General features: G+C 56.7%; 2 protein-coding genes across 3 annotated transcripts in view; one reads left to right on the top strand and one right to left on the bottom strand.

Moving 5' to 3' along the window:
* Positions 1-5,520: 5,520 nt before the first annotated feature.
* KCNK15 (potassium two pore domain channel subfamily K member 15) lies at positions 5,521-14,542 on the top strand. Of its 2 annotated transcripts, XR_015702963.1 has the most exons (3): positions 5,521-5,884; positions 9,585-10,994; positions 14,468-14,542. XR_015702963.1 is itself a non-coding variant. In XM_087749915.1 (2 exons), the coding sequence occupies exons 1-2, from the start codon at positions 5,602-5,604 to the stop codon at positions 10,496-10,498; spliced, it is 1,197 nt and encodes a 398-aa protein (XP_087606041.1). In that variant the 5' UTR covers positions 5,521-5,601; the 3' UTR covers positions 10,499-11,877. The 2 variants fall into 2 exon arrangements, 1 of the variants encoding a protein (XP_087606041.1); XM_087749915.1 differs by lacking the exon at positions 14,468-14,542 and having other exon boundaries at positions 9,585-11,877.
* A 31-nt stretch (positions 14,543-14,573) lies between these two features.
* Positions 14,574-23,800, bottom strand: part of RIMS4 (regulating synaptic membrane exocytosis 4) — a 61,185-nt gene continuing 51,958 nt past the window's right edge. The window contains exon 6 of the mRNA XM_087749916.1: positions 14,574-22,801. Within this exon, the coding sequence (XP_087606042.1) occupies positions 22,583-22,801 (219 nt within the window). The 3' untranslated portion in view covers positions 14,574-22,582. The remainder of the gene's footprint in view (positions 22,802-23,800) is intronic.

Below are 23,800 nucleotides of genomic sequence, written 5' to 3'. Positions count from 1 at the left end.
GAGCGGGACCCTTCTCCAGACACGTTCCCAAAGCCTCTCTCCTTCATCACTGGGGCCCAGTGGTTCCTCGCAGGGACCAGCCCACCCTGGCACCGGCAGCACCGCGGAGCCTCCCACCCCTGGGCCCCAGTCCAAACTGGTTGCCAGCTCTGATTTAACAGGCTCTCGGCAAATATCTCCACAAATTATTAAGCAGGGGCATTATTATTTTATCTTATTATTTTATTATTAGAGCCAAGAGCCTCAAACCAAATAAATGAACCAACGAAAGCGGCTGAGATCAAGAACTCGCTAAAGCAGAGCAGCCCCTCTCCTGGCTGGTTGCGGTCCAGGCGTTTTATGGCAGGTACTTTGTGCCTGGCCGATGTTCAACTGACAGCTTTCCAAGCATATAAAAAACTTATTAGGCTGAAAATAGAGTTTGTGACCATAAACTGTCAAGAGCACTGTCAGCATTTCCAGCCCAGGTCTGCTTGGTGTACAGCCGCGGGCAGACCAGGCTGCTGGGGGAGCCGGGGGCAGGACGGGGCTCTGCGGCCCCTTGCAGGACCCAGTTTGGGTAGGAAGGGTAACTGGGGGAGGCTCAGTAACAGGCTGGGGGGGATCAGGGGGAGGCACGGCCGAGGTTTAGCGTGGCTGGTACCAGGCAAGGTGGTGGAAGGCAGTCATACGTGAAGCTGTGTCCACCTGCCCCGGGGTTTGAAGCCTGCAAGCCACCTCCGTGGTGATCACGCAGAGGCAATCTGCATTTGCAACCAGTTTATATCCAACGCTTTATTAATTCCTTCACTCAGCTTCCAGATTACAATGCAGAGCAAAGCACCTGCAGCCCTCCGAGCTACAAAGAGCCAGGGAGGGAGGCAGCAGGGAAATCCCAGAGCCGAGAGAAAGCCAGGAGGTTCCTGAGCCTCCAATACCCCAGAGCATGGCCTCTAGGACAGAGACAAGTTAGCTCTGGCAGGCAGGAGATATTTTACAGGAAGATTTATGGACTCGTGGGGCAGAAGCAAACATTGCTACGTCCAGCCCGGAGCCGGCCAGGGGCTCTGCGCCCGCAGAAGGGGACACTGCCGTGCCCCTCGCGCGGGAGCGGGACTCGCTCCCTGGGCCTGGCTCACGGTGCTGCCGGGCCTGGGGCAGCTGCGGCTGGGTGTTATTCACATCTCGGTATCTAATCCTTTTTAGAAATGGACTAATGCATTGCTTTAAAAATATCCTGTGGCATTGCGACGCTGTAATCTCGGTATTAAACGGCATTAAAGCCAGAATAGCGGATGCTTTTACTAAGGCAAAAGAAAACATCTATTTGGTCTATAAAAATAACCGAAAGAAGCCGAGCACAGCAGGATGGTCCCCACGCCCCTGGAGCACCTCGCGGCCAAAACCCGGGGAGGGGCTGACGCCTGCTGGACCCCGTCCTCGGCCCCGGCTGCCACCCGCGGGTGGCTGGGCAGCGCAGCCGGCAGTGCGACGGCAGCCGGCAGTGCGATGGCAGCCGGTACCGCGCCTCCTGCTAACGCCGACCCCCTTGCTCGGGGACCAGGAGCTGTCGGCCCAGGCCAGCGCAGACCCAGGCAGCGCTGATGCCCGAAGCAGCTTGAGCAAAACCGGCGGGATGCTCCCACCTCTCCCCACGTGTGTCGGGCTGCGGGACCAGCTCCAACAGACCCACGTGGCCGGTCCCTATTTAGCATCTTTTGTCTGAGACGGTCAAGCAGCTTTGCTTATTTCAATCCATTAAAACTAGAAAAGCTTTTTAATAAATTCCCCACCAGCCTGGAATTAGTAGATGTTGCCAAATTAGACACATCAATTAGGCACTGGTTTAAACGCAAATGAGGTTTGACTTTGTTTACCAGCCTCTCAAAGTTCACCTCCACAGGACTGAACAAACAAGGCGCGCTCGCTCCCGGTCACAAGCACCTTCCGACAGACACACATCACTTCGACTTCTGTTTTATTTTCAGAGCTCTTGCTTTCTCTCTGCCTCCCCGTGCAATAAAAATGAGACATTTAATCTCATAATGCAACTTCTCGCTGGAAATCGATGATAAAGTACATTATCTTGCCTGGCCCCATCCTGCGGCTCCCACCTGACCTTTCTCAAGCGCAGCGAAGTTGGGGGAAAGACAAAGGTTGACTGGAGGGAGCTTCCCCGTGTGCCTCGGGGGACCGCCCTGCCCAGCAGCGATCGGACACGGCTCGGTCTCGCTCATGCCCCCGTGCTCGCTGCACGCAGGAAAAAGCGATGAATGAGCAGTAAGACGGCAGAGCAGGCTGAGCTCAGCACCGTCTTAATTCTGAAGCCGCCGCCGCCGTTGGGAGCACGAGGCGGTGCGCATTACCGCCGCGCTGCCCTGGCGTCATCCGCACTGGATTTGTCACTGGGGGGTTTCTCATGACGAGATGGATCCTGCTGCCCCTGTGCCCGCTGAGCAGCGTTCATTGCACAGGGGCCTGGGGCCTGCATCAGGTCAACGCAAACCCCAAAAGGAGAAGCCAGTGACGTCCCGAGCCCCCGCGGGAGCCATCAGCAGCCGTTTCATTGTGCCCATTGCTGAGTGAGACCCTCTTCCACCTCCACTCCATCGACAGCATCCCCTTTTCCAGAAAAAAGGATTTGCTGGAATTTCTGTAACTCCCAGAGTAGCCGGGAAAGGCTGTGCCGAGGGAAGATCCATGGCACAAGACACTGCCAGGTGAGGGCTTCTTCTGGGGTCAGGAGAAGACCCAAAGAGGAGAGGGCTAGCAGAAACCATGCCGAGGAAGCCCTGGGAGCTGGTCCTACTGTGGGGGCGGTGATGGCCCCCCAGCCCAGCCACAGGGAGGGTGAGGCCCCATCCCCAGGCCCCTTCCCTACGTGGGTGGTGCTTTGAGGAGGCCGTGCTCTGCCATCTCTGCCCGAGCCCTGCTGGCTGTCATCCCAGACAGATGTCTGGAAACAAAATGTGGAGGATTTAGGTAGCCCGTGACCATCTGTGGTTGATGCTGCTGCTAAAGGAAACTGTGCAAGCAGCTCATGCCAATCTTCTCCCGTGGCTGGAGAGCATCTCCCAGGGTTTTGCATGCTTGAACCTGCACTGGCACGTCAGCCCAATGTCTGCACAGAGCAGCTGGCTCTGGACAACATGCTGCAACATCAGCTTCGTGCTCCAGATGTTACCTGGGGACACCAAAATTTGACCTGCAAGGCACTGGGGGCCCCAGAACTCCTCCTAAAAGATGTGTGACAGGCACCCAGTGATGGGAGCACCGTCAGATCTGCTTCCCCCACCCAACAGGAGCTCCGTTAGCAGCACTGTCTCCTCTCTTCAAGGTGGGATGTCATTGCTGACTAGTAGAAAAAATTGCCAGCAGCTGGATGGCAGCAGGTGAAGCGTTATCTGTCTTCTCTAGCAGGCGGCCCCACGTTGCCCTGGGTCTGCAGGTCTGCCGGCATCCCAGGCCCCATTAGCAGGGCTGCAAACGGCACCGCGGAGAACACAAACCAGAGACGTTCCTCCAGCGGAGGCTATGCCGTGGGATTCAGGAGGCTGCAAGCGCTACGGCGTCAAACAGCAACCCACTGACGGCTTGTGCTGCGGGTGATGGATGCCCGAGCCTGTAGTTTTTCTTCAATAACAGCTTTCACGGATGGTGCTGGCACGGAGGCCTGGCAAGGAGGAGGGAAGTGGCAAGTGTCCAGGGTGAAAAAGAGTTCACGATTACAGTGGGAAAGGGCACCGTGCCCTCGTGCTGGCCAGGGAAATGCAGAGGATGGGGCTGGAAGGGGCTCCAGGAGGGCATCGAGCCATGCCCTGCTCCGGGAGGGCATCGCCTCTACCCAGAGCACTCCTGGCAGATATCTGCTTATCTTAAACTCCTCCAGTGACGGGACTGCCGCAATCTCCCCCAGCAATCTGTTCTGGTGTTTGGCTGTCTTCATGGTTAGAAAGTTTTCTTATGTCCAACTCAAACCTCCTTTGCTGCAATTAAAGCCCCAAGCGTCTTGGCCTCTCCAGAGAGAGAAGAGAGGCAGACGGAGTGAAGGGGGATGTAAGCCGGCTTGTCGGTTTGTTTTCCTTGTTTGTTTTATTCCCAGTCAAAAGAAGGAGAGTTTATTTCTTGAAGGAGATACTATCTCCTGCAACACACAACTCAGAGAAGTCTCTTTCTATTTTTAAAAGTGAAACATAAGGGTTACATAAAAGCTCAGGAAACCAGTACTGAGGAACAGGGTCTTCCCTTCGTGGGCTCTGCACCCTGCCACAGCCCATTTCCCCGCGCCTCCGAGCCCACCCGGGCTGTCTGCAGCGCGGGTGGTGGGCCCTGCGGCCCCTGCGCCTGCAGCGCCTGATCAACGTGTCACAGAAATCAGCCGAAGCACTGAACCTGATTATTTTGCTCCTTTCGGTTCTCTTAAAACAGCACCGGACACAGCAGACCAGACCATCCGCTATCATCAGCAGAGATAACAGAGATAACGCGCACCGTGGCGCGTTGCTCGCTGCCACGGGTGTGAAGCAGCACCCAGGGCCCAGAGCTGGAGGGAGCAGGCAGCGGTGGCGAGGGCTGCCCGCCCGGGGCTGGCACCGCAGGGCTGCGGGAGCAGCGGCAGTCCGCACAGCCCCAGAGCTTTCAGGCAGGGCAGGCAGCGAGGGCGCTGGCACAAGAAACTCCTCCGGCCTGGGAGCACGCAGCCAGGCGCAACTTCGGTGAAAGGGACCGTTATTAATGTCACCGGCATGGGATGAAGCACGGCCTCACTAGGGCTCGCCTGCTGGGGCTGCCAGCTCCAGCCCGCTGCTGCCAGGCACGGGGGGCTTGGGGCATGCAGGAGCTGGTCTTGGTGTGAACGGGAACCGGTACCGGTGCCTGCAGGAGCCGGGCCCTGGAGCAGGTGGTGCTCAGAGCTGCCAGTGCCCAGTGCCCACAGGAGCCAGTGCCCAGAGCAGCCAGTGTCTGGTGCCCGCATGAGCCGGCGCCCGGAGCAAGCAGGAGCCAGTGCAGCCAGTGCCTGGTGCGCAGGGGCTGGCAGCCAGTGGCCGGGATCTGGTACCCGGTGCATACAGGAGCCGGTGCAGTCGATGCCCGGAGCCCAGTGCCCACAGGAGCCAGTGCAGCCAGTGCCCGGTGCATGGGGCCAGCAGCTGGTGCCCGGGGATCTGGTACCCGGTGCATACAGGAGCCGGTGCAGCCAGTGCCTGGAGCCCGGTGCCCACAGGAGCCAGTGCAGCCAGTGCCTGGTGCGTGGGGCCAGCAGCCGGTGCCCGGGGATCTGGTACCCGGTGCACGCAGGAGCCGGTGCAGCCAGTGCCCGGCGATCCAGTGCCCACAGGAGCTGGCGCCTGGTGCACGCAGGAGCCGGTGCCCACAGGAGCCGGTGCCCGGAGCACGCAGGAGCCGGTGCCCGGCGCGGGCAGGGGGCGGTGCGCGGCGCAGCGGCGCGCGGTGCCGGTGCGCGGAGCGGGCGCTGCGCGGGGCGCGCGGGGGGCGGTGCGCGGGGGGCGGTGCGCGGGCGCGGAGCCGGGGCGCGCGGGCGCGGGGAGCTGCGCGGCGGGGCCGCGGGGGGCGGCGGGGCCATGCGGAGCCCGGGCTGAGGCGCCGCGGCCGCCCCTCGCCATGAAGCGGCAGAACCTGCGGACGGCCGCGCTCATCCTCTGCATCTTCTCCTACCTGCTGGTGGGCGCCGCCGTCTTCGATGCGCTGGAGTCGGAGGCGGAGAGCGGCCGCAAGCGGCTGCTGGAGCAGAAGCGCGGGGAGCTGCGGAGGAAGTACCGCTTCTCCGCCGACGACTACCGGGAGCTGGAGCGGCTGGTGCTGCAGGCCGAGCCGCACCGCGCCGGGCGGCAGTGGAAGTTCGCCGGCTCCTTCTACTTCGCCATCACGGTCATCACCACCATCGGTGAGTGCCGGCACGGCCGGCCTGCGCCCCGCCGGCCCCGCGTCCCAGCACCCCATCACACCCGGCACCCCCTCACACCCTGCACCCCATCACCCCCACGCCCCTGCACCCCATCACACCCTGCACCCCATCACCCCCGTGCCCCTGCAGCCCATCATCCCCACGCCCCTGCACCCCATCACACCCTGCACCCCATCACCCCCGTGCCCCTGCAGCCCATCATCCCCACGCCCCTGCACCCCTTCACCCCCCTGCACCCCATCGCCCCCACTCCTGTGCACCCCATCACCCCTGCACCCCATCATCCCTCCATCCCCACACCTCAGCACCTCCGCAACCTCCCGCACTTCCAGCACCTCTGGGTGCCCCAGGGCAGCCCGCGGGGTCGCCTGCCATAGCAGAGGCAGGTCTCACCCCTGCAAGGCCGGGACATCTCCTCAGGCCACCCCCGAGCTGACCCCGGGGGACCCCGGTGCCCCGGCCATGCTGGGGGCCACCCGGTTCTGGGGGATGCCGGGGGTGCTGCTGGGGCGGGGGCCACGAAACGGGACGTGCAGGTTGTCCCAGGGAGGTGGCAGCACGCGGAGCTGCTGCAGGCACCTTTGGTGCGGGCAGCTGCAGAAGTTGGCAGGGGTGAAGGGGGCAGAAGTGGGAGCCGCGTCCGTCCTCGGCGCGGTGGCGTAGCCAGCGAGCCAGGCTGAAGAGCCGGGCAAGAACTGTTGGCTTCTTTGCCAGCTCAAAACTCTGGGTGTTTGGCTGGATGAGTGCTGCTCCAGGAGCCCGGCCAGCCACCAGGCGCCGAACCTCGCTCTGCCTGCGCGGGAGCCTGCAGACAGCTGGGTGTCAGCTTGGAGGGGGTGAATCACGTTAAGCCCCTCTGCAGAGACACTTACCCATGCTAGAGCCCAGCCCTGGGCTTGCCCTCTTCCATTTTGCAGGAAAATGAAACCAAATTGATCGAGGATTGCCTTAATTCTAGGTGAGATTAGCCACGTGGGAGTTTAGCATGGTTTAATTAATTCACTTTTATTAATCCGTGCACCCTCCGCATCCCGTGGGGACAGGCAGGCGTGGGACCCAGTGCTCCCATTGTTGCTGGTGCTGGGACTTCAATCAGCAGAAGGGTTTCGGAGGCAGGAGCCCCGAGGCCGAATCCTGCCCTTCCACGGCCAGCAGCCACCTCCTCGTCTGTAGGACGGGGCTGAGCCTTACCGAGGGGCTGGGGCTGGGTGAAACACGTCCGGTAGCCGAAAGCATCGTCCCTCGGGACGGGGGCTGGTGGGACCACCTCCGCGTGCCCCCCGAGATGCGCTGGGGGTTTGCGCGGCTGGCAGCGCACGTGGCCAGCGAGCGGCGATGCCTTCGGGGCACGGTTAGCGCCAGGCCCCGGCGGGAGGGGGGGATGAACGGCTTCGGTGAAAATCTCCATCAGCTCGTGACAGGTTATTGCTTCATTTACATTATTTTTCTGTTGACTGTGACAAACAATTGCCACGCTTATCACACACCCCATGCAATAAATAATTTCAGCCCAAGTGCCATCTTTCAAAAACGCTGGCACATCAGATCTCTTTATATGGGGCTGCGCTCCAAATCTCATTTTTAACGTTAATGTGGCTGTGTTTACTCTTTCTAATTCCCTTTGTCATTTTGAAAGCATCAGTCAAATGCTCTTTCAGCGGTCTCTCAGGGCACAACAACTGTTTTTCCACTTACTGCTCTTCTGGATCATTATATTTGCCTCCTCCTTGCTGCCGTTGTATTATCTTGGAGCCTCGGACCCGATGATTGCACTCGGTTATTGGGCTCGGATCCGACGGGGGGTTTTGCCACTGCAGTCTCACGTCTGCTCTGTATTCGCTGAAACGTGGCATGCAGGCATGAAGTTTGTCATTTGTGATTGCGTGGGTTTCTGAGCGGACGGAGCAATGGGGGAGCGGTCCCCTCCGTCCTGCTTGCAGTTCGGGGCACAGCACGGTCGAGGGTAACGCTGTCCTCAGCCCCCAGCCCTGTCCCGTTGCAGTTGTCTGGAGTGGTCGGGAGCCTGGGACAAGGTGGTTATCACCCGCTGGCCTGCCCACCACCGCCTGCTTCCCTAAGGGCCCTGGAAATCCACCGGCAGCAGAGGCAGAGGTGAAGCCAAGTCACAGCTTTGAACAAGACTGAGAAATAAAAAAAAGGGGGGGTTTTCCCCCCATATCCTCATGCAAAAGTCAGATGGTGACCTGGACAAAGAGCAGGTATAAATAGCTGTTTGCAGAAGGCCCCGCAGCAGCACGGGCGGGCGCCGGCGCGTTTCTGCAGGCGCCCCAGAAGGGGAGTTTCCAGCCCTGGTAGTTTCTCACAGAAACTCAAAAGAAAGGCTCGGGTGCCTTTGGATGCCGTGACTCCCTGCGCTGAGTCAGTCGCTCCTCCGCTTAGGTCAGGGGCCGCCAGTTCCTCTTAAGCTTCTATAATTAAGTGAGGCGGGCGCAGAATCACCAAAGTCCGGAAGATTGCGGTGAACACCTCATTACGACTCACCGTATAATTGTGCGTGTCCTTGAGTCACAGCCCTGAACTTGGAGCAAGGTGAGGAAATTCAATCTCGGAAGGCGTTCGAGGAGAACCTTGTCCTCCTCGAGCTCCTTGTCCCCGGGACAAGGGCTGACAGGGCTGCGGGGGCGTGAATACTCCCCTGCATTTCAAACAGCACAAGCCCTCCTCCCCGGCGATCCCGCAGTGCTTTAGGTCTGAGTCTTGGTGACACTGGAGTAAACCCGAAGTTGCTCTGCAGAAGCCCTCCCAGACTCAGCTGCTCCTGCGGGGACCGACCCTATAGCGCAGGGGCCCTATAGCTCCTATCCAACAGGCCACGTGGCAAACCATCATATGGGCGATGTGCGTGACACCGGAGGGCTCCGGGGACAGGAGGGGCAGGAGCGGTGCCAGGGTGAGGTGACGATGGCCCTGCAGGGGCGGTTGTGGACGGGACTGGCTGGGTGCGTACCTTCCCGCGGGGTGACCTGGTGCTGTTGGTCTCAGCGTCCTGCGGAGCCTCCGTCCCCCCTCGCCGCGGGGCTCAGGTTGGCCTGCGGACCCGGCACTGGCACGGCGTCGTTGCCTCTGAATTGCTCGTGAGCTGCAGAAGCCTTGCAGACCCCAGTCGAGCGCTAGGGCTCCTCTTGGCCTCCATGACCTCCTACAAGCTCAGGGGCTCTCAGGAGGGTACCTTACAAAATCATAGAATCGTTAAGGTTGGAAAGGACCTCTGAGATCATCGAGTCCAACCGTTACCCTAACTGCCTGGTCCACCTCTACACCACGTCCCTCAGCACCACATCCACACATTTTCTGAACACTTCCAGGGACTGTGATTGCCCCACTGCCCTGGGCAGCCTGTCCCAGTGCCCGACCACTCTCTCCGTGAAGAAATTTTTCCTAATATCCAACCTAAACCTCCCCTGGCACAACTTGAGCCCGTTTCCTCTTGACCTTCTCTCTTTAGAGGTCAAATGAGGTTCTGCCCACACGATACTGTGATGTGCCACCATCCCGAAGGATGTGGTGTCCCGTGGCCCCATGAGCATTGCCTGCAGATCTGTAACTGATTCGTTTTCCGTTTCCCCCCCATTCTCCTACGGCTCCTGTTGGGCCCAGGGCAGCCTTGCTGGAAACCCCAGTGAGGGCTTGACGCCCGCCTCTCCTCTTTCCTGCGCAGGCTATGGGCACGCTGCCCCGGGCACGGACGCCGGCAAAGTTTTCTGCATGTTCTACGCCATCCTGGGCATCCCGCTGACGCTGGTCATGTTCCAGAGCCTGGGGGAGCGCATGAACACTGTCGTGCGGCTACTGCTCAAGAAGATCAAGAAGTGTCTGGGCATGAGAACAACCAACGTCTCCATGGAGAACATGGTCCTCGTCGGCTTTCTGTCCTGCATGGGGACCCTGTGCATCGGCGCGGCAGCCTTTTCTTATTTCGAGGGCTGGACTTTCTTTCATGCCTATTACTACTGCTTCATAACCTTGACCACTATTGGCTTTGGAGACTTTGTGGCTCTGCAGAAGAACGAGGCTTTGCAAAAGAAGCCCCCGTACGTGGCTTTCAGCTTCATGTACATCCTGGTGGGCCTGACCGTCATCGGCGCCTTCCTCAACCTGGTGGTGCTGCGGTTCCTGACGATGAACTCGGAGGACGAGCGGCGGGACGCCGAAGAGCGCGCCTCGCTGAGGAGAGCCCGCAACAACATCCACCTCACGCCGAAAGAGGACAGCCGGAGCAGCAATGCCATTTTTCTCCCCGTGGAGGACAGGACGAGCCAGATGAACCTCATCCCGCTGATCCAGGAGGATGCGGAGAGGCAGCGGCGCCAGTCGGCCAACTCGGCGGCCGCCGTCCCCTCCTTCTGCACGTGCCTGTGCTACAGACCTCAGCTGTGCGGCAGCCCAGTGCCCTCCCACCCCGAGACCCTCAGCTGCCACACCAACCCCGTGTATTACAACTCCATTTCCTACAAAATCGACGAGGTGTCCCTGAGCACACGGGGTCAGACCGGCTCTTCCCCGGGGAGCACTTTATCATCCACCAGCGCTCGCTGCCGGCAGCACCCCCGGCTGCGGAGGAAATCCATCTAGGAGCGCGTGCCGAGCTGTACTCGGTGCTCGAGTCTTACTATGATGATAGATTAAGAACAGAGATGTCAGGTCCTTCTTACCGCTCTCATTTCTTCCATTCCTCTCCCCTTTCAGCCGGCAGCCAGCCCCACGCAGGGTCCAGCAGGAGCTTTTAAACCCTGTCGAGAAATAATAATTCCTTTTTGCAGGCACTGAATGACATTGTTAGTTTTTCTGTGCTTTTTCGTCCCAAGTAGGTTCAAGCATTTGGGTCTGGCAAGAGGCCCCCCGTGTGAAGCCCAGCAAGCTGTGGGTGCGCTTTCCCGCCTCCCTGCTCCCCAGCCGGGGGCATTGCTGCCCTCCCACCCTGCCTAACGTTGGCTGCGGCCGCTGCCACTCAGGACCCTTGCTCCAGGGGCTGGATTGCGCTTGCTGAAAGCCTATCAGTAGCAAAGCCTGCATTAGCGAGCCCTGCGGGGCTGGGGATCTTTAAGTCGTCCCCTGACGCCGGGTGCAGGTAAGTCGGTGCCACGCCGCGGGTTTGCAGCTGGTGGGCGGGAGGGGACGGGCTGCAGTCCTGCTGCTCAGCGCATGGGGACAGCTTCACGGCACTGCATCTCCCGCGACCTCCAGGTCTCAGCTCAGGCTCGCGGCTGGCTCGGTTCTTGTGGAAGCTGGAGGTCCATGCGCTCGCCCACCAGCACATCTTACCTGGCCACTGGCAGGTCCTCCAGGTTGAGCTGGCTGGTGGGACACTGCCTCCCGTTTGCAGGGGAAGCTGAACTCCTCCAGCCCAGCCTTAGCCCTCCTCTGCGATGGGCCCAGGCTGTGCTAAGGGCACATGCCCAGGGGGAGCCTCCCTGGGTCACACAGAGCCACCTGCAAAGGGTTTGGCCCCGATGAGATCATTAGCTAAAATCCCCCTTGCCTTCACCACCTCTCCTCCCGCCAGCAGCCCAGCGAGCCTGCCTGCTCCTCGCCTCCTCCCGGTCCCCCCAAGCCCATGGGTTTGCGCTCATTGCTGGGGTCAGCCGAGGCGGGGTGATCCTGTCTCGGCGTCTGTCCCCACGCGGGATGCGGCACCCGCACAGCCCCACCTGCGAGGCTGTTTCCAGCTGGTGCCCCCCGACGTGGCCCGTGTCCATCCTGCCTCGTCTGCAAGAAAGCAGGACTGGGCTCTGACAGCGGTAGGAGCTCCGTTTCACTTTTTTTTTCCCCCAATAAAGGGACGTTTTCACTCTTAGTTCTATCTAAAATACCCTCTGAGGGGGTTTTCCTGGAGGAAAATCCCCTTTTCCTGGTGGGGAAGGCATGCAGAGTGCCAGCGCTGGGAAGGCCTCAGGGCAGGCTTTGCTCTCCCCTCCTTTTGTTCTGGGCAGTTTAATAAAAGGTGAATCCAGCTGGTGGTGGTTGGTTATTTGTCCTGAGGGGGAGCAGGGGGATGTGTCCGAGCCCCAAACCCCTGCCCTGCCCGGCTGCAGGGACACACCAGGGCCGGCTCCCCTGCCACGGGGGCGCGGGCAGTGTTTTGTATCCAGGGATGTTATCCCTGTGGATGTTTGCCGGGATGCTTGGGCATTGGAGGGGGATGCAGCTGGGAAGCAGCTGGGTCTCGTTGCCCATCGTGGGATGGTGTCTGTGCCCCCTGCACGGGGATGCCCTGGGCGCCTCCACCCTCCCTGGCCAGTGACCTTCACGCTTCCAACCTTTCCTGGTGCCTGGGCTTCCCTGGAGGCAGCTTTGGGCTTTGATGTCACCCCAAATCTGTGCAGGCTTGTAACAACTGGGACTTCCTTGTTCCAGTCTAAAACGGCAGGGATTTGGGCTTCAAGACAGCTGATGCCCAAGCAGGCAGGTACGGGGGTGGGCAGGAGCCCTGGTGCGGGGCCGGCTGGCAGAAGGGCAGAGCAGTGCGGGCAGGGCCGGCCGGCAGCGGGGCTGCTGCGCTGCCTGGGCAGCCGAGGGGGTTCCTCACCTGGTGCCTTTCTTTGGGGATGTTCTCCGGCACGGCTGCCTGCTCCCTGCCAGGTTCTCCACCCCACTGGAGGGAGAGATAGGACTTTACGCCCACTCTCGGGGTGCGACGTGGCCGCAGTAGATCCATCCTTCCTGCCCCTGGGCAGCAGGACTCTCATGCAAGCTGCTCAGCCTGTCCCCTCGTCCCGTGTGCAGGCAGGGAAGGGACTGACGAAGCCAGGAGCACAGCCCTGGGCGGCGCAGGCAGGCGCTGCAGTGCTGGCACGAGGGGCTGGTTTGCCAGACCTCGGCCTGGATGCTCCCCAGGGCCCTTGGGGGTGTGTGGTGTCTCGCAGGCAGGAGGGCAGGGGGTGGGGAGCCTCCCACCACCAAAATGCCCCGGCTGCGGTTCCCCCAGGTGCTCAGCAGCTGCATCGCTTTGCATCAGTGGCCTAAATCTGGACCAGCTGCGTGAGCCTTGGTTTAAATAGGACGGGAGAGGAGGGGGAAGCAAGCTGTGAGCATATAAACCAGCTTAAAAATGAGGCTTTCGTTGGCTTCTCAGCTCCTCAGTGGTGCCGCTTCATGCTGATCCCCCCAGCTCAGCCCCTCTCTTGCCGTGTCCCCTCTCCCCCGCCTCCCCAAGGCTGTCAGCCCGAGGCGTGGATGCGCTGCGGTGCCCTCGCCAGCAGAGCCGGGCCGCAGACGCAGACCTCTCGCCCTGGGACACCCTCCGAGCGGCCAGGATGGGGCTGGCACCTCTCCCGCTCCTTCCACCAATTCCTGCACAAGTCAGAGCCTGCATGGCATCGCCCCGGGGAAACCCACCTCTCCTGGAGCTGGGAGCGGGAGAACCACAATCCGGAGGCTGAGCCAGCCTTGCGCGCTCCCTCTGGATTCAGCTCGGCGCTGGCAGTGCTCGGTGGCTCCGTGCTCGTGCCACAGAGCTCGCTATGCAACCAGGCAAAGGCAAAGCCCGGCGGAGGCACCGGGGCTGGCGGCATGACATCTGCACTGCGGAGCCTGTCTGGGGCGCAGGACGGAGCTGGTGAGGAGCTGACGGCGCAGAAAGCGGGGCACCGGCTCGGGTTTACAGCTGCTTTCGTGCAGCCCAAGCTGCCAGGCAGCGCCACCGGGGAGCTCGGTTGCTTAGTGACTGCCTGAGCCCCGGCCCGCTTTTGGAAGCTGGTGATGGTGTGAGGGTGGCAGATGCTGTTCACCCCCAGGTGCCATGCTGGCCTGGGCTGCCCCGACCTCCCCGACATCTGCACTGCTGGAGAAATCCTCCTCCTCCTCCTCTTCCACCACTGCTCCCCCGGGGCTGCAGCTGGGGCAGTGGGTGGCTGGGTGGGGGGCTGCCCTGCCCCTCGGTCCTGCCCTGGTGACCTGCAGAGGGATTTGGAGGCATGAGAAAAACCTTTCAGAAATTCTCAGTGAACTGGGACTTTGCCATCCCTCGTAATTCCCATGGGAAAAGGGCTTGCGGCGGCTCCCCGGGGATCGCAGCCTGTTCTCGCCACCTCCTCCCGCAGCAGACGTCACAGCAGAGCCCCCAAACGCTCCCCAGCCCAGGGCTCGCCGCTCGAGGCCATCCAGGAGCAGGCAGTAGCCGCACACCCAGTAACACCCGTGGGTCTCCTTCCCCGAGGGTCCTCGGGCTCCCCCTGCACCCACACTGCCTCTTGGTGTTCCCAACAGCCTGGGCCAGGGGTAGCTTTGTCTGCCAGCGGCATCTTCACCTCCAGGGTTTCAAAATCAACCTTGAATGGCCAGTGTGGACCACGAAGGGTCTTGGGAAGAAAGCAGGAGGAGCAGGCGGCTGCTGGCTGCGGTAGCGAGCAGAGTACGAGCTGGGAGCAAGCTCGGCTCTGTGCCTGGAGATGCCCACGGCCAAATTACATCTGGAAATGGCACAGGGAAATGCAGGCTTGAAGCTGGGGTTGGTTCAGAGAGGGCCCCTCCATGGAGAGCACTGGGAAGGAGGCTGGGACAGCGCTGGGACGCGCCAGGCTGAGCTGCTCTCATCCCCCACAGGCACGAGGAGAAGGGACGGGCCGGCTGAGACCTTAGGTTGAGGATAACAGCGGTGGTGGCAACGGAGAGGGCAGAGACGCTCCACAAAAAAACCTCCAACACACCGTAGGAAAAAAAAAAAGGTTTTATTATCACCGTTATCAACATTTTCATTAGCTTAACACTGAATTGTAAATCACTCAATCATTACATATTGTCTGAATAAAACCTACAGACAGGAAAAAAGTACAGCAGAATCCTCTCCCGCCTACAGCCGAGCGGCCGGCGGCGCTGCCGGGACGGCGTCCCCCCTTCCACCCAAGGCAGCCCGGGCACCTCGCAAGCAGCTCGCCGCGGCGGCAAGCAGGCTGCCCGGCTCCATTGCGCTGCGTTCCCTCTGGCTCCACGGAGATTACATCTCACCGGATGATGTTAAAAACCTCCAAAAAGATTTGGAGAGGGTTACAGAGGCCAAAAAGAGCAGATCGGCTGCCCCCACTCCTACGGAAAGGCAAGAGGAGAGGTAGCAACCCTGTAGTGCCCCTGCAAAGCTGTCGGTTTTCGTGGAGCGATTAATGAAGTAAAAAGGTTTAACCCCGTGAGAGCAGATTTCCCTACCGTGGCCAGGCCCCTGGGCAGCGGGGGTCCGAGGCAGAGCGCCGGCGCGCTGGTGCTGGGGAGGTGGGAGCGCGGATGGGCTGGGGGTGGTGGCTCCGTCCCCGAGCAGAGGCCAGCTCTGCAGCACCGCCCCGGGGCTCCCCGCGGGCAGCGTGGGATGGCAGCTTCAGTGCAAAGAGATGCTGCGGGCAGCCTCAGTCCCCTCGGGCTGGAATAAGGCCTCGTATCGAGAGGGAAGGGAGAACCCACGTAGGGAGCAGCGGGCGCAGGGGAAAGCGAAGGGAACCTGGAGGAAAGCTCGCGGGGAGCTCCCCTTCTGCCTGGCCAGCACAGAGGCAGCTGCCTCCCTGTCCCTGCCTCCTCCTGTACGGCCCATCACGCCTGCCCGGGCTGCGGAGCCCCCGCCGAAGACCCCTAGCTCCTACCGAGGACGGAAAGGAAGGACCCGCTGTGGTCTGAATTCCAGATTGCCACAAAACGTGGGCAGGACCCCAGCATCGCAGGCGGGGGACAGGCCACAGCAGCGCTGCGTGAGGGGCTCTCGGGTGAGGCGCTGCGTCCCCAGGGTGCCCTGGCCGCCCGGCGCCGGGAGCAGCCTGCGGCTCGCAGGAGGAAGGCAAGCCTAGCGCAGTGAGGCGGGGGGAACGTACCACGGATCCACTCTCCAAACCTCGCTCTTCCTTGCTCCAAACAAAGCCAAAACCAGCTCCGGGTCGAGGAGATGGAATCACCAAAGCAGAGACCAGTGAGCAGCACTGGGAAAGGAGCAACAGCCCCAAAGGAAAAACTGCTGCAGGATTTAAAGTTCCAGGCTGGTGTTTAGTGGGATCTGGAGCCCCGGTGGGCAGCTATCCCAAGCTAGCAACTACAAAAACCTAGCTCCTGGAAAGCTTGTGGGCATGGCTCCAGCAGAAGGGGCGCCTCGATTCCTCCCTCAGGTTGCTTCTGCCCCCGTCAGCGCCCAGCGAGCGGAGCTCGCCTGCACGCTGCATGTGCCCACGCCATCCCTCTGCGAGACAAAGCCCTTTCCGTCCCGCTCAAGGGGCTCTCAAGCCCACGTGCAGTGTAAATGCAAAGGCTGTCTACTGACCCGGCAGAGCGGGGTTTAGCAATATAGCTTTGGTTGCCATTTTAGCTACTGGAAAGTCACGAAGGGAAAATCATTAGGTCGTAGCCTCTGTTTGCTGGTGCTCTGTAAAGGGCTGGTGCTGGCTCCTTCTCAGTTTCAGCTGCTAAAGTGCAAAGAACCAAATGCTACAAGAAACTCTCCCCGGTTCCTCTCCTCCACCAGGACAAGAGCAGCTACGGCAGGGAAGGGAGGGCAGAAGGGCGTCCGCACCACGAGGAGAGCCGGAGGGTCCCCAGGAGCGAGCCTGATGCTGCTGCCGGGGGCGAGCGGCCGGGGCTAGGGATGGACGTGCGGCTGCTTGGTCACTGGGACGCTGGCCACCGAGCAGAAAGGAGTCTGGCAGTGTGAGTTTAAGACTCGTTGGCCACATTTTGAGCATACCTATTCACTTGCAAACTCCCCAGGGCATTACCCCGTTCACAGACGCGCGCTGGGAAGCCAGGCAGGCCGTCAGATGCACGCAGGGCGCAGCAGGAGCGCAGCTCCGCGTCTCTGCCATGCCGGGTGTCACGAAACGTCCCACAGGCTTGGCTGCTGGGTCTTGCGTGGGCAAAGGGCTCGTACAAGGGAATGAGACACTGACTGCCAACCAGCCAACCCCCTCAGAGGGATTCCACCTCCCTAAGGGCATTTTCCAAAGCGATACTGGGCGCTGTGTGCCTGTGTACATCGGTACAGACACACACACCCTGGCGGGCGTGCACTGGGGTAAGCGTGAAAAGGCTTTCGCTGATCATCCTCTTTTCTAAACGTTTGGCTCAAATTTGGTAGCTACAATTTCATTTTAGATGCTCGCTCCAGGTCTCAATACGCCCTGGACTTCTCTACTGATGGCACTTTGCATTTACACGGCTCTTTTTCTTCTCAAAGCATTTCACAAAAAAAATGTGAATGATTTCATCGTTCGCCGGGGCTCCCGGCCTCACTGGGCCAGCGACCGGCTGCCGGCACGGCCAGCGGACTGGCCATCCTGAGGACAACATGAAGATTTGTCCTAAGGGAAATGCTGTGAGAGATCCACAGGCAATGAACTGGGATGCTGAAGCCGTTTTATTTTACGCACCGCATCAATGATAGAGCTGACCTAAAATCCAATCTCCTGATCCTGCCGCTTTGGAAAAATCTTTAGATGAGCCCAGCATTATCGAACTTGTGGAGAAGGGCACAGAACAGCCTGTTCCCGTTTGACACGTTAGGCCCCCGTGCTCCTCCGCGAAGGTGCAATCTCTCTGCCTTGGGTGGAATTTTCTAACGGAAAGGACAAACACCGGCTACGGAACGGGCAAAATAACCCACAAAGCCTTTGAAGAAGAGCAGCTCAATCTGCTGCTCTGAAAAACCCCTCCCTTTAGCTTGCCCCCAGTATCTGGAGGAAAACAGGCAGCTGTCAGGCAGAACTCGTGCGGCCCCAGAGCGCAAAGGCTTTTTTGCTTTATCAGGGCTACGGTGGCAGTGGGAACCATTCTCACTGAGTTACAAATACTGGATAGCCTAAGAAAAACAGGGAGATTGAAACAGTCATGAAGTTTATATTGAAACTACTTTTTACCTCTGCAGTATGAAGTCACCTACGGCTGTTTCATTCTTCACCTAAGAGAGATTTCATGTCGACGGGCACATATGCTCACCGAGAAGCCTAAGGATGAATATATCTCACAAGGCAACAGCCCGGTCTTCGTTCCTTACAACCAAAGTTAATATGGATCTTTTCCAAAAGTGATGTCACTGAGATTGAAGACGATTATAAACTGTATCAACAGTAGGTACTACAGCCTGCGAGTCACAATCTGTGCACACCAAATGGAATATATTATTGCTTGTTAGCCTATTAGACTTTCTTTATAAAAAGATCTTTATACAGAGTACAGGATTATGACAAAACTAGCTAAGTAGTTCTCATCTTGAAAATACAACATCAATTCTTTCAACAAAGGCTTGAATAGTAGCTGAGAGTTAATGAACGTTAACAAATATTTACTAATAATTTTATGGCCAGTTTGAACAGAATTTCTTATACTCTTTTCTGGCGTTTATTTACATATGCCTCTTTTCTTTTGGAAAAAAGTTGATAAAATATAACAAGGAACATAGAAATCAAAAGAATGAGTAAACTTCATACCAAGGACATTAAACATTCTTGAAAACACTAAATTATGTTATCTGTTAAAAAACATACATCATTTTGTCTTTAAAGAAAAATATTTTTCCTGTTTTAAAATATTACCAACAGCATGTAATAAACTAACTTAAAATGAGCTTCATAAAAAAGTTGTCTTGCTGTCTAAACGTTACTAAACATGCTTAGGTTGAGATTCTGTTAACTGCCTCAACATCTTAAAAATAGCTCCTTTACAGGAGCTTGTGATATTCATACTCCAGAAGACCTGCGAATTTAGAACAGTACATCGATAAAGGATCCGGTAGCTAGAAACACTAAATATATATTTTCATTCAAAGCAAATAATTCCGCAACGTCCTTTGAAACAACCCATGGCCAAGAAGCGGGGCTGGACTCGGCTGAACGGCGAAGTCGCCAGGCCCTTCCCCTGCCCGTGGGCGCAGGCGCCCGAGCGCAGCGCGGGAGGGATGCTCCAGCCCGCCCAGGCGGCTTGGGCTGCAGGCCGAGGACCCACCGACCCAACGGCAGAGCGAAGACCTCCTGCTGGCTCTGTGGCATCCCAGCTGGGGATGGGGCACAGGGAAAGCACCTCCAGGAGACTTGGGAAAGATCACGGATTTTGCCTGAGCGAACCAGGGCTAACCACGGGCACGGCCGCTTTTTGCTCAGACCACAAAGAGGACGAAGCCGCGCGCAAGGCATGGTTTCAGCGCTCTGCTCTCCCTGGGTGCAGGGGATTCCCACTGGGGAGAGATCATTCTGCTCTCAGGGATGCTCTCAGCACCAGGATTTCTTTGTTTTCCACGGTAATAGTAATGCAGGGAACATTTAGGGACCGGCTCTCCATTTTTTTGGGCAAGCACTGCTCCCGTAACTATTAAAATGCAGTATTTCATGCACAAGGAACAGGGGCAGGTATTTCTCTCTCCTCAGTCTCATCCCTCATCATTGCACTCAGACCAAAAATACTATGAAGCTTTTTTTTTTTTTGAAGTCTCCTACTCTTCCTCTCTCCCCCCCTCCCTGACTACAACCAACAGGTAAACTCAGACACAGGGAAAAACTCGGTCAGGACTTGCAAAGGGGACCAAAGTTCAGTTTTCAGCTGCTCATCACTCCGGCAAACCGCTACTTTTTACACCACCACACTGGTAATCCCAACTGTCGTATCACATCGCCTCAGACAGAAACTGGCAAGTCAAATTTTGGGGGGAAAAAAAGGTTAGGCTTTATAAAAATAAGCTATTCCAAGCCTGAGACTTGTCTTGGATGCTATACTGGGAGTCTTTAAATTGATGGATAACCAGAAGACTTCTTTTTTAATTATAATACACCATGGCCAGTGCAGGAATCATGGGCATGAGTGAAGCAAGAATTTAGACTGTAGGGTGCCGTGCAACTCTCCTGGCCCCGCTCTGCACCCGCGGGCGCTCCCAGAAGGCTCCTGGGCCTCTGCTTTACGAAGGACGATCGCCCGCGCTTGCCAGTTCGTGCGACTTCGCTGTGCGTGGCAGCCAGGCGTTGCAAGGCTGGCTTACTGGGGAGAAACAGGACTTGGAAGCGAGCAGAAACAAAAGCAAGAACCACTGGACTACAATCAGTCACGTAAAAAATGCAGAAAACAGGACGGAGCAGACTGTTAAAACTGCCTCCAAATTTCAGAATCTGAGACGTTAACAAAAATAGCACAAGTAGAAGTGTAACTTTTTTTTTTTTACCCTGACAGTGACCTTTTAGCATGATTAAAAACACACGGAAGATAGTCCTCAGTGTTAAGTAGTCCTGTTGTAACTAAACTGATCATCATTGAGCTTGCAGAGCTTTTGGAGGGGTAGGATAGAGAGACACGTAGCATTTGCCAGGCATACAGGAACGGAGCTTTTCAACAGACAGTCATTAAACAAAGTTTCCTAGGTGAACATTTTTGGCATATATAGCCTCCTACTCCTCGTTAAAGACTGCAAAAACGTTGCATTCCTCTTATGGGACACAGGAAAACCATGATTAACAAGCTATTACTGGTAGATAATGTCCAAACTAAGTACCAATATAAAGGTTTCGGCGTAACTTAAGACAGAAGCCCTGTGACTCAGCTGCCAGGTCTGGCGTGTACCTGGAGCTCCCCACGGTCCTTTGAAAGACGTAGTTATTAAAAGATCCAGTGCTACAAACCACTAAATCTACCTAATCTATTCTAGTTCATACACGTATTGTACAATATTGCCTAGTACTCACTACATACCAAGAGGAAAAGATGCTGACTTGAATTACAGTAAATGTGCTTTTTTTAAAAAATAAAAATAAGAGAGCCACAACATAGTTTGACCAGCATGCAACAAACTTTCTTCAGCTAATATATAGAAACTGTCTAATACGATTAGAAAAAATAATTACTGAGAGGCCAGAGACGTATTTGATCAAGGAAATTAAGAGATTTATCTGAACTGTTGAGGCTTTTGCCACTGAAGACTCAAAAAACTATTCATTCTATGTCCCTTCTCTTCCTCCCCTCTCCTTTATATTATATCATTTTTTACGGAGGTTATTGTAAGGCCTATTATTCTTGCATCTATCCTGTACTTTATCTCAACATAATTTAAAATGCCATAGACAAGCTAGGACCAAAAGCAACTGCTTTTACCATCCACTCAGCACTCATGCTCGTATTCTAACAAAGCTGAGGTCCACATGCAGAAAGAAATGTTCGGTACGCCTCTACGACAGGTCGGGAATCTGCTCGTTCCTAAACGTGACATAGGACCTTCGCTTTTAAATCACACAGTAAGACATCTCCAAAAGCTTATTCGGAGACAGCAGTCATCAAATCCTCATTAAGAATTAGGACAAAACCTAGCCGAAACAGGTCAATCAACAGAAAATCCTCTGTGATTGTGGACAAGAAGTTTGGAACTGCCTGAAGGATCTAGCGCACCTCCTCCAGCACGCGACTCGGCTGACACCAGCCGCCGTGGCTCGGCAGCTCAGAGAACGTGCTGTACTGCCTTGATCTACAAAACTTGTTTACAGTTAGTGTTGCACTTTAATTAACAAAATATACATGCTGTGACCACTGCGTCTTCCGACTCCTCACCCGCTCCCTCTCCATACTTCGGGGGTTGCACCTCCTCTCGCGGGACATTTGACGATGTTTGTCTACTACCGAGACCGCCTAAAGCACCCTTCTCTCCACCAGGAAGGTTACGTGCTCTCCAGCCCCTTCTTGTCAGATGACAAACCGAGGTTTCTTTCTTCTGCACCCCCAGAAACCCCAATCTCCTCTCCCGTGGCAGAATAAAACAGTCCTGTTTCAGGTCAGTCCACAGCACACCGGGAAGGGCAGCATCTCCAGCAGATATGTACCAGGACAAAGGAGACGGAAGAAAAGCAGGAGATAGAAGACATCGTGACTGAAGGATGCACAGCAACAAGTAAGGGAGTCAGTAAATTGCAGAACGTTGTATCTGACAATACAAAACATATCCCAAGCTGCAAGTCTGATGTTCAGCTCCCACTTCTAGTGTTTTTTTTCTGAGCAAAATTGCAGTTAATTAGCCTGCTAAACTCGAACTCTGTTCAAACTGTCTGGTCTAAGTAGGCGCTACTTATTCTCCCACCAAGTACGCTTCATCAGCAGTGTTAGACAAGTAATGCGGTAAAGACACTTGCTGGTAATTTGGCACAGTTTGAAAACACAGCGACGACAGTGTAACATTTAACGTGACTCAGTGATGGGGAACTGATTCTAAAGAAAGAGTTGCAGGTTCCTTTCTTTTTCTTCCTTTCAAGAAAGACCTTCTAAAAAACCTAATGCTTCCTCTGAACCTTTCTGCTCCTGCTCGTTTTAGGTCAGATATCGGCCTCTGAATTTTTCAGGTACTTTCTCGTGAAAGAATCCGTATTAGAAATTTCTAAGATGCACAGTTAAGAAAAAAATACCTTCCTTACTCCCCCCAAATGCTTTCAAATGCTGCAACTTTCCAGGGTTAATACTGATCTGAAACAAGGGTCCAAGAATGACAGCGAGAGAAGGGAAACAAGAGGTGTATGTCTAATTTGACAACTAGGACTCATGCCCCACGGCACCTCCTCCTCGGACGGAGAGGGCACAGCGCCCTCCCCCTCGTCTTCTGTCTAAGGTCACTGGTTTATCCTCCTCTTCCAGCTCCACGAGAACTGATTGAACATGCATTGCGCTTGAGGTCAGAGTTCCAGCAAACAAAACCTTGACAGCATGTTTAAAAAACAAAAGCAGTTCCCCCTTCCTTACTCACTAAGACCTGTCACAGCAGGGTCCCACCGTGCTCTCCAGGGAAAGCTGTGAGGACTGACGCAGGAGCGGGCCTGTAGTGGGATCTACCATCGAGGAGGTTGGGAAGAGCTTGTACCAGCCGATTGCTAAAGTCGACAAATCCAGTTCTTCCAGGAGGACCCTGGCGACGCCCATGAAGTGCTTGCGCTCCATGCGTCCGTAGTTTCCCCAGACTATCACCTTAGGAACAAGAGGGGGGAGCACAGTTAATCCGCCGACTTGCACGCGTGCTTGGGAAGCACATGTCTGATCAATCCTTCTCTCTACTCATCCAGCTTCCCGGGGCTTTACTACAGTCCGAGAGGAGCGGAAAGGTTTACGCTACCAACAGGTGATGTGAAGCTCCGGCTGATGATTTTACATTTTTTTTTTTAAGGACAGTTTTACAAATGCTAACGGTATCAGACTTTTTTCCCTCCCCCCATGGAAAAGAGGTGAACGCACGTGTGGATGAGACACCACTCTGCCGTTGTACCCGCTGGGCAGGGCCAGCGCGTGCACAAAGTATCCCTGGAGCTGCAGCTCCAACACCTGCACGTAAAACCTGATCCTGGCCCAGTAACGGGCCCTGGACACAAGAAAAGGTGGCCTGTGGGAAAAGGGCAGGAAGGGCTCCTGATCTGGAAAAATACACCGACAAAAAAAAGGTGGGCAATAGCTTGGGTCAAGAGCCAACAGTTTGAGGAAAAGAGCACATCTTAACTTGTGCATTCGGAGCTCGTGGCGCAGGGCAGATGGTGACGATGGCTACTCACCTGGAGAAAGGGCAGGAGCCGAGCGCTGGCAAGCGGGACCGGTGACGTAAGGGGCACACATGGAGTGGCATGCAGGGGAAGCAGAACAGACTGCCGAGAAAGGCTTGCAGGCGCAGAGGAAGGTCTAATGAAAGAGAGCTGGCAGACGAGCAGGGAAAGCTGAATCACACGACACGATGGAGACCAGTGGGTGGAACGACAGATGCAGTGAGGGTCATGGGCTTAGGCATGCTGGAGGTCTGCCCGTGACCAAGCGGCCCTATGTGGCTCAAGACAAAGGTGACGACTGACTCCAGAGCGAGTCCGTGTTCTGAAGAGGAGAGGATGAGTACGATGGGTTATGATGGTGACTAGTGACCTCTGGCTAATCCTGGCAGCTTCTTTCCCTAGGCTCCAAATAACCAGAACATTACAATTTTCTGTA

This window comes from Nipponia nippon, unplaced genomic scaffold, assembly GCF_047370975.1.
Source record: "Nipponia nippon isolate SJK-2023a ecotype South Korea unplaced genomic scaffold, ASM4737097v1 scaffold_13, whole genome shotgun sequence".
NCBI classification, from domain to species: domain Eukaryota; kingdom Metazoa; phylum Chordata; class Aves; order Pelecaniformes; family Threskiornithidae; genus Nipponia; species Nipponia nippon.
Note: the sequence above shows the minus strand (reverse complement) of the source record. Positions and strands in the feature narration are given on the sequence as shown.

What these genes read in the sequence shown, in the direction of transcription:
- KCNK15 (XM_087749915.1), top strand. Translation starts at nt 5,602, where the DNA reads ATGAAGCGGCAGAACCTGCGGACGGCCGCGCTCATCCTCTGCATCTTC. An exon ending in CACGGTCATCACCACCATCG is followed by an intron (nt 5,885 to 9,584) that starts GTGAGTGCCGGC and finishes TTTCCTGCGCAG; the next exon opens with GCTATGGGCACGCTGCCCCG.